The sequence below is a fragment of the Oncorhynchus mykiss genome, chromosome 10 (genome assembly GCF_057628025.1).
Source record: "Oncorhynchus mykiss isolate SJ-2025 chromosome 10, ASM5762802v1, whole genome shotgun sequence".
Taxonomy (NCBI): domain Eukaryota; kingdom Metazoa; phylum Chordata; class Actinopteri; order Salmoniformes; family Salmonidae; genus Oncorhynchus; species Oncorhynchus mykiss.
This window is the reverse complement of record NC_143031.1, coordinates 81,735,912-81,745,911: the sequence shown is the minus strand read 5'-3', so window position 1 is coordinate 81,745,911 and position 10,000 is coordinate 81,735,912. Positions and strand designations below refer to the sequence as shown.

Below are 10,000 nucleotides of genomic sequence, written 5' to 3'. Positions count from 1 at the left end.
AAGAGAGAGATCATTGACCTCATGGATTATTATGGTGGAGAACAGAGAGATCATTAACCTCATGGATTATTATGGTGAAGAGAGAGATCTTTAACCTCATGGATTATAATGGTGGAGAAGAGAGAGATCATTAACCTCATGGATTATTATGGTGGAGAAGAGAGAGATCATTAACCTCATAGATTATTATGGTGGAGAAGAGAGATCATTAACCTCATGGATTATTATGGTGGAGAAGAGAGATCATTAACCTCATGGATTATTATGGTGGAGAAGAGAGATCATTAACCTCATGGATTATTATGGTGGAGAAGAGAGATCATTGACCTCATGGATTATTATGGTGGAGAAGAGAGAGATCATTAACCTCATGGATTATTATGGTGGAGAAGAGAGAGATCATTAACCTCATGGATTATTATGGTGAAGAGAGAGATCATTAACCTCATGGATTATTATGGTGGATAAGAGAGAGATCATTAACCTCATGGATTATTATGGCCCCCTGGTGGAGAAGAGAGATCATTAACCTCATGCATTATTATGGTGGAGAAGAGAGATCATTAACCTCATGGATTATTATGGTGGAGAAGAGAGATCATTAACCTCATGGATTATTATGGTGGAGAAGAGAGATCATTAACCTCATGGATTATTATGGTGGAGAAGAGAGAGATCATTAACCTCATGGATTATTATGGTGGAGAAGAGAGAGATCATTAACCTCATGGATTATTATGGTGGAGAAGAGAGATCATTAACCTCATGGATTATTATGGTGGAGAAGAGAGATCATTAACCTCATGGATTATTATGGTGGAGAAGAGAGATCATTAACCTCATGGATTATTATGGTGGAGAAGAGAGATCATTAACCTCATGGATTATTATGGTGAAGAGAGAGATCATTAACCTCATGGATTATAATGGTGGAGATGAGAGAGATCATTAACCTCATGGATTATTATGGTGGAGAAGAGAGAGATCATTAACCTCATAGATTATTATGGTGGAGAAGAGAGATCATTAACCTCATGGATTATTATGGTGGAGAAGAGAGATCATTAACCTCATGGATTATTATGGTGGAGAAGAGAGATCATTAACCTCATGGATTATTATGGTGGAGAAGAGAGATCATTGACCTCATGGATTATAATGGTAGAGAAGAGAGAGATCATTAACCTCATGGATTATTATGGTGGAGAAGAGAGATCATTAACCTCATGGATTATTATGGTGGAGAAGAGAGATCATTGACCTCATGGATTATAATGGTAGAGAAGAGAGAGATCATTAACCTCATGGATTATTATGGTGGAGAAGAGAGATCATTAACCTCATGGATTATTATGGTGGAGAAGAGAGATCATTAACCTCATGGATTATTATGGTGGAGAAGAGAGAGATCATTAACCTCATGGGTTATTATGGTGGAGAAGAGAGAGATCATTAACCTCATGGATTATTATGGTGGAGAAGAGAGATCATTAACCTCATGGATTATTATGGTGGAGAAGAGAGATCATTAACCTCATGGATTATTATGGTGGAGAAGAGAGATCATTAACCTCATGGATTAATGTGGTGGAGAAGAGAGAGATCATTAACCTCATGGATTATTATGGTGGAGAAGAGAGAGATCATTAACCTCATGGATTATTATGGTGGAGAAGAGAGATCATTAACCTCATGGATTATTATGGTGGAGAAGAGAGAGATCATTAACCTCATGGATTATTATGGTGGAGAAGAGAGAGATCATTAACCTCATGGATTATTATGGTGGAGAAGAGAGAGATCATTAACCTCATGGATTATTATGGTGGAGAAGAGAGATCATTAACCTCATGGATTATTATGGTGGAGAAGAGAGCGATCATTGACCTCATGGATTATTATGGTGGAGAACTGAGAGATCATTAACCTCATGGATTATTATGGTGAAGAGAGAGATCATTAACCTCATGGATTATTATGGTGGAGAAGAGAGAGATCATTCACCTCATGGATTATTATGGTGGAGAAGAGAGAGATCATTAACCTCATAGATTATTATGGTGGAGAAGAGAGATCATTAACCTCATGGATTATTATGGTGGAGAAGATAGATCATTAACCTCATGGATTATTATGGTGGAGAAGAGAGATCATTAACCTCATGGATTATTATGGTGGAGAAGAGAGAGATCATTAACCTCATGGATTATTATGGTGGAGAAGAGAGAGATCATTAACCTCATGGATTATTATGGTGAAGAGAGAGAACATTAACCTCATGGATTATTATGGTGGAGAAGAGAGAGATCATTAACCTCATGGATTATTATGGCCCCCTGGTGGAGAAGAGAGATCATTAACCTCATGGATTATTATGGTGGAGAAGAGAGATCATTAACCTCATGGATTATTATGGTGGAGAAGAGAGATCATTAACCTCATGGATTATTATGGTGGAGAAGAGAGAGATCATTAACCTCATGGATTATTATGGTGGAGAAGAGAGAGATCATTAACCTCATGGATTATTATGGTGGAGAAGAGAGATCATTAACCTCATGGATTATTATGGTGGAGAAGAGAGATCATTAACCTCATGGATTATTATGGTGGAGAAGAGAGATCATTGACCTCATGGATTATTATGGTGGAGAAGAGAGAGATCATTAACCTCATGGATTATTATGGTGGAGAAGAGAGAGATCATTAACCTCATGGATTATTATGGTGAAGAGAGAGATCATTAACCTCATGGATTATTATGGTGGATAAGAGAGAGATCATTAACCTCATGGATTATTATGGCCCCCTGGTGGAGAAGAGAGATCATTAACCTCATGCATTATTATGGTGGAGAAGAGAGATCATTAACCTCATGGATTATTATGGTGGAGAAGAGAGATCATTAACCTCATGGATTATTATGGTGGAGAAGAGAGATCATTAACCTCATGGATTATTATGGTGGAGAAGAGAGAGATCATTAACCTCATGGATTATTATGGTGGAGAAGAGAGAGATCATTAACCTCATGGATTATTATGGTGGAGAAGAGAGATCATTAACCTCATGGATTATTATGGTGGAGAAGAGAGATCATTAACCTCATGGATTATTATGGTGGAGAAGAGAGATCATTAACCTCATGGATTATTATGGTGGAGAAGAGAGATCATTAACCTCATGGATTATTATGGTGAAGAGAGAGATCATTAACCTCATGGATTATAATGGTGGAGATGAGAGAGATCATTAACCTCATGGATTATTATGGTGGAGAAGAGAGAGATCATTAACCTCATAGATTATTATGGTGGAGAAGAGAGATCATTAACCTCATGGATTATTATGGTGGAGAAGAGAGATCATTAACCTCATGGATTATTATGGTGGAGAAGAGAGATCATTAACCTCATGGATTATTATGGTGGAGAAGAGAGATCATTGACCTCATGGATTATAATGGTAGAGAAGAGAGAGATCATTAACCTCATGGATTATTATGGTGGAGAAGAGAGATCATTAACCTCATGGATTATTATGGTGGAGAAGAGAGATCATTGACCTCATGGATTATAATGGTAGAGAAGAGAGAGATCATTAACCTCATGGATTATTATGGTGGAGAAGAGAGATCATTAACCTCATGGATTATTATGGTGGAGAAGAGAGATCATTAACCTCATGGATTATTATGGTGGAGAAGAGAGAGATCATTAACCTCATGGGTTATTATGGTGGAGAAGAGAGAGATCATTAACCTCATGGATTATTATGGTGGAGAAGAGAGATCATTAACCTCATGGATTATTATGGTGGAGAAGAGAGATCATTAACCTCATGGATTATTATGGTGGAGAAGAGAGATCATTAACCTCATGGATTAATGTGGTGGAGAAGAGAGAGATCATTAACCTCATGGATTATTATGGTGGAGAAGAGAGAGATCATTAACCTCATGGATTATTATGGTGGAGAAGAGAGATCATTAACCTCATGGATTATTATGGTGGAGAAGAGAGAGATCATTAACCTCATGGATTATTATGGTGGAGAAGAGAGAGATCATTAACCTCATGGATTATTATGGTGGAGAAGAGAGAGATCATTAACCTCATGGATTATTATGGTGGAGAAGAGAGATCATTAACCTCATGGATTATTATGGTGGAGAAGAGAGAGATCATTGACCTCATGGATTATTATGGTGGAGAACTGAGAGATCATTAACCTCATGGATTATTATGGTGAAGAGAGAGATCATTAACCTCATGGATTATTATGGTGGAGAAGAGAGAGATCATTCACCTCATGGATTATTATGGTGGAGAAGAGAGAGATCATTAACCTCATAGATTATTATGGTGGAGAAGAGAGATCATTAACCTCATGGATTATTATGGTGGAGAAGATAGATCATTAACCTCATGGATTATTATGGTGGAGAAGAGAGATCATTAACCTCATGGATTATTATGGTGGAGAAGAGAGAGATCATTAACCTCATGGATTATTATGGTGGAGAAGAGAGAGATCATTAACCTCATGGATTATTATGGTGAAGAGAGAGAACATTAACCTCATGGATTATTATGGTGGAGAAGAGAGAGATCATTAACCTCATGGATTATTATGGCCCCCTGGTGGAGAAGAGAGATCATTAACCTCATGGATTATTATGGTGGAGAAGAGAGATCATTAACCTCATGGATTATTATGGTGGAGAAGAGAGATCATTAACCTCATGGATTATTATGGTGGAGAAGAGAGAGATCATTAACCTCATGGATTATTATGGTGGAGAAGAGAGAGATCATTAACCTCATGGATTATTATGGTGGAGAAGAGAGAGAAAATATACTATAAAAGCTACTATTTTATTTTACCCCAGTAGAGGGTGTTCTACAGTACATCATCAGACCAGTTGGTATGTTATCCCAGTAGAGGGTGTTCTACAGTACATCATCAGACCAGTTGGTATGTTACCCCAGTAGAGGGTGTTCTACAGTACATCATCAGACCAGTTGGTATGTTACCCCAGTAGAGTACAGTACATCATCAGACCAGTTGGTATGTTACCCCAGTAGAGGGTGTTCTACAGTACATCATCAGACAAATTGGTATGTTACCCCAGTAGAGGGTGTTCTACAGTACATCATCAGACCAGTTGGTATGTTACCCCAGTAGAGGGTGTTCTACAGTACATCATCAGACCAGTTGGTATGTTATCCCAGTAGAGGGTGTTCTACAGTACATCATCAGACCAGTTGGTATGTTATCCCAGTAGAGGGTGTTCTACAGTACATCATCAGACCAGTTGGTATGTTACCCCAGTAGAGGGTGTTCTACAGTATATCATCCCGATGATGAGGCCGAGTTATGTGTGTCCTTAACAGACCTCCACGGTACACACACACGAACACACACTATATTTCTCTCTTTTTCTCTCTCTCTCTCTCTCTCTCTCTCTCGCTCTCTCGTTCTCTCTCTCACTCTTTCACTCACTCACACTCTCTCTCTCTCTCTCTCCCTATCACGATCTCTCTCTCTCTCGCTCTTTCTCGCTCTCTCTTTCTCCCATCTCTCTCTCTCTCTCTCTCTCTCTCACTGTCTCTCTTACCAGTAGCGTGTCACACCCCCCCACGATGCTGAGTCCCAGGCCCAAGTGTCCTTTACAGATCTCTATGGTGCTGTCAACGCCGGGTATTATGGGACAGCACAGGAGGTCAGGGGTCAGAGCGGAGCCCGTTGGCCAATCAGATCGCCCGCTGGAGGAGGAGGAGGCGTTCCTGGCAGTGCCGACAGAGGAGTGGGGAGGAATGGGGGGATGGGAGGTAGAGACGTGGATGGAGGGGTGGAGAAAAGAGGAGAGAGAGATGGAGGGATGGAGGGAGGAAGAGGAGGAGTCCCCAGCCATGGGTCCTTGAGTCATCTGCGCCAGAGTGGCTTTATTCCTGATCAAAACAATAACATCTCTGTTAGACATCACAGTCGCCATCTTGGAAATATAATGAAGTAATTGGTGGTCGCAGTTGATTAATTGTTCACCGTGACAACGAATAAATCCAAAATAGTTACAATGTTTCAAGCACAGTAAAATCACATGACTTTAAAACCAGTCAAATGACTTTGATATGGTTTGATTTTATTTGATACAAACTCTTCTACACGAAAAGTCCAAAAAAAGGGGGGCATCTCAACAGCGTGTCGTGTAATCCCATTTACTGTGTGGTGCGAGGTTCTATACTGTACCTGCTGAGGAGAATCTGGACTTTAGAAGGAGCACCGTTCAGGATGGCTGTAGCGTTCTGGTGACTACGACCATACAGGATCTGACCGTTGATCTACAACCAGGACATCATATATAATACTACACATTACTACTATATCTGACGGTACTGTATGTTAGTGGCTGTGGGCCTCTACAACAGTGTTGAGGAATGGCTGTAGCGTTCTGGTGACTACGACCATACAGGATCTGACCGTTGATCTACAACCAGGACATCATATATAATACTACACATTACTACTATATCTGATGGTACTGTATGTTAGGGGCTGTGGTCCTCTACAACAGTGTTGAGGAATGGCTGTAGTGATCTGGTGACTATCACCGTACAGGATCGACACATCGTGGAGTGCCTGGACACCGCCCTTAGCCGTGGTAGATTGGCCATATACCACAAACCCCCGAGGTGCCTTATTGCTATTATAAACATCCTAAATATATGGGGGGGGGGGGGTTGGTGGGATTTAATCATAGAGGTGGATAGAGGGTCCTTTGTATCTGGCTATCATAGAGGTGGATAGAGGGTCCTTCTTTGTATCTGGCTATCATAGAGGTGGATAGAGGGTCCTTCTTTGTATCTGGCTATCATAGAGGTGGATAGAGGGTCCTTCTTTGTATCTGGCTATCATAGAGGTGGATAGAGGATCCTTCTTTGTATCTGGCCATCATAGAGGTGTCATAGAGGGTCCTTCTTTGTATCTGGCCATCATAGAGTTGTCATAGAGGGTCCTTCTTTGTATCTGTGCCATCCTGTATTCTGTGACAGCATGGGCAGCTCCATTCACGGCTGTCTGCATTGAAACTTCTATGAGTCATTAAAACAAACTGAAAGAGGGGCATACTGCCACCTGCAGTGTGGTGTCTCTTTCTCTAATCTCTCTCACACACACTGACTCACCTCCAGTAGCTCATCTCCCACGCGTATCCGTCCGTCTCGCCCCGCCGCCCCCTGGGGGTCGACCCCGGCCACGTAGACGCCGAGGTGGGCTCTGGAACCATCCCTGTCCTCGGTCAGGCTGAGACCCAGACCAGGAACCAGACCCTGTCCCGGGGCCTCGGTGCTAGTGACTCCACGGGGACTCTTCTCCAGTTCTATCATATGGAGCTCACCTGGCAGACCTCCATACCTGGACATCATCTTCTCTGTGTGGGGGGGGGACGGGGGGGGGGCGGGGGGGACGACAGAGAGGAAGCAGTAGCGATATAGAGAAAGAGAGAGAGAATCAACGTCATATTGCTTATTCTGGTTCAGTGTCTAGGACACTAGTGCTTATTCTGGTTCAATCCCCTCCTGTCAGTGTCTAGGAGACTAGTGGTTATTCTGGTTCAATCCCCTCCTGTCAGTGTCTAGGAGACTAGTGCTTATTCTGGTTCAATCCCCTCCTGTCAGTGTCTAGGAGACTAGTGCTTATTCTGGTTCAATCCCCTCCTGTCAGTGTCTAGGAGACTAGTGGTTATTCTGGTTCAATCCCCTCCTGTCAGTGTCTAGGAGACTAGTGCTTATTCTGGTTCAATCCCCTCCTGTCAGTGTCTAGGAGACTAGTGGTTATTCTGGTTCAATCCCCTCCTGTCAGTGTCTAGGAGACTAGTGGTTATTCTGGTTCAATCCCCTCCTGTCAGTGTCTAGGAGACTAGTGGTTATTCTGGTTCAGTGTCTAGGAGACTAGTGCTTATTCTGGTTCAATCCCCTCCTGTCAGTGTCTAGGACACTAGTGCTTATTCTGGCAGGCCTATAGTGATGTGTGTGATGTGTGTGTGTGTGTGTGTGTGTGTGTGTGTGTGTGTGTGTGTGTGTGTGTGTGTGTGTGTGTGTGTGTGTGTGCGGCGTGTGTGTGCGTGCGCGCTCGTATGTGTAACCCACTCCAGCCGTCGTCTTCTGTGTCTCTCCGTGTGATTGGTGCAGAGACAGTTGTGGGGCTTCTCCTGACCGTCCTATTGGCTGTCGGCTGAAGACGCGGGGACAAACACAGGAAAACAGGGTGTGTTCAAAACAAACACACCCCATATAGATATACACATGTAGACAAGTCTGTATTAGTGGTAGTGAGAGGCTGTATAAGTGCAGTATATGAAAACAGGGTATGTCTGTTTTTAAGGGTTATGGTTAGGGGGGGGCACACACAGTCTCACACACAGGTGTACAAACCTTAAAGGGAGTAGGGGTGAAGGGGTTGGCGGGGGAGAGACTAAGGAACAGACCACTGTGACTCTCTGGCATCTATATACAGGGCCACACAGGGAATACACACCACATACAGAGTACAGAGTACAGACTTATAAAGGTATAGTTCTGTCTCTATGATGAAAACACATGGGAATCAACAACACAGCCTAGACGTGACACAAGTACAAAGAGCTGGATAGAATATGCACCTGTTTTAGCAATTGACAGCATCATTGATGTGCCCTCTAGCCAACTCTATGTTTCTAGTGAACAAAACATAGAGTTGCACAGCTGTTCTATATTCTAACATCAAATGCTATGGTACATAGATCCACATTCTACACAGAATATATATATCTTATTCTAATACAAACCCTGTTGTTCGGTGAGTCCCTGTGTGATGCTGAGGCTTGTCTCTCATGGTTGGAGAGCACAGGAGAGGACTGCCGGGGAGAAGATATGAAACACAGAAGAGAGAGAGAGAGAGAGAGAGAGAGAGAGAGAGACAGAGAGAGAGAGAGAGAGAGAGAGAGAGAGAGAGAGACAGAGAGACAGAGAGAGAGAGAGAGAGAGAGAGAGAGAGAGAGAGACAGAGAGAGAGAGAGAGAGAGAGAGAGAGACAGAGACAGAGAGAGAGACAGAGAGACAGAGAGAGAGAGAGAGACAGACAGAGAGAGAGAGAGAGACGTCACATGATATCAGAGGACTTGTATGTGTGTGCATGCGTACATGTGAGTGGCAGTTCTAAACTAAACCGACCTGTGATTTGTGTTGTCCAGTCTGTACCAGGAAGACAACAGGGTCTCCAGCACTACGGATGGCCTCCACTGCCTGCTCATGGCTGGCATCTCTCAGATCCACGCCTCCTACCTGATCAATCAGAAATAAATCAACCAATCAAATGCATTCCCGAAGCCCTTTTTACATCAGCAGTGCATTACAGTTAATCGGCCTAGACTTCAAAGAGCAAGCAGAAGAAGATGTAGAAGAAGCAGAAGAAGAAGAAGAATAAGAAGAAGAAGAAGAAGAATAAGAAGAAAAATAAGAAGAATCAGAAGAAGAAGAAGAAGTAGAAGAAGAAGAAGAAGTAGAAGAAGCAGAAAAATATGTAGAAGAAGAAGCAGAAGGAGCAGGAGAAGAAGTAGAAGAAGATGTAGAAGAAGAATCAGAAGCAGAAGAAGAAGCAGAAGAAGTAGAAGCAGAAGAATAAAAAGCAGAAGAAGAAGATGAAGAATCAGAAGAAGTAGAAGAAGAATCAGAAGAAGAATCAGAAGAAGAAGTAGAAGAAGAAGTAGAAGAAGAAGTAGAAGAAGAAGTAGAATAAGAATCAGAAGAAGAATCAGAAGCAGAAGAAGAAATAGAAGAAGAAGCAGAAGAAGAAGCAAAGGAAGAAGCAGAAGAAGAAATAGAAGAAGAAGTAGAAGAAGAATCAGAAGAAGAATCAGAAGAAGAATCAGAAGAAGAATCAGAAGAAGAATCAGAAGAAGAATCAGAAGAAGAAGAAGAAATAGAAGAAGAAGTAGAAGAAGAAGTAGAAGAAGAAGCAG

The 10,000-nt window shown here is 42.0% G+C and overlaps 1 protein-coding gene across 1 annotated transcript in view; it reads right to left on the bottom strand.

Annotated features, from left to right (window-relative positions):
- Positions 1–10,000, bottom strand: part of LOC110517917 (multiple PDZ domain protein) — a 114,871-nt gene that overhangs the window by 35,183 nt on the left and 69,688 nt on the right. Inside the window, exons 23-29 of the mRNA XM_090188576.1 lie at positions 9,213–9,323; positions 8,828–8,896; positions 8,436–8,507; positions 8,151–8,235; positions 7,188–7,432; positions 6,253–6,344; positions 5,621–5,954 (exon numbers count right to left, since the gene is read on the bottom strand). Of these exons, the coding sequence (XP_090044702.1) occupies positions 5,621–5,954; positions 6,253–6,344; positions 7,188–7,432; positions 8,151–8,235; positions 8,436–8,507; positions 8,828–8,896; positions 9,213–9,323 (1,008 nt within the window). The remainder of the gene's footprint in view (positions 1–5,620; positions 5,955–6,252; positions 6,345–7,187; positions 7,433–8,150; positions 8,236–8,435; positions 8,508–8,827; positions 8,897–9,212; positions 9,324–10,000) is intronic.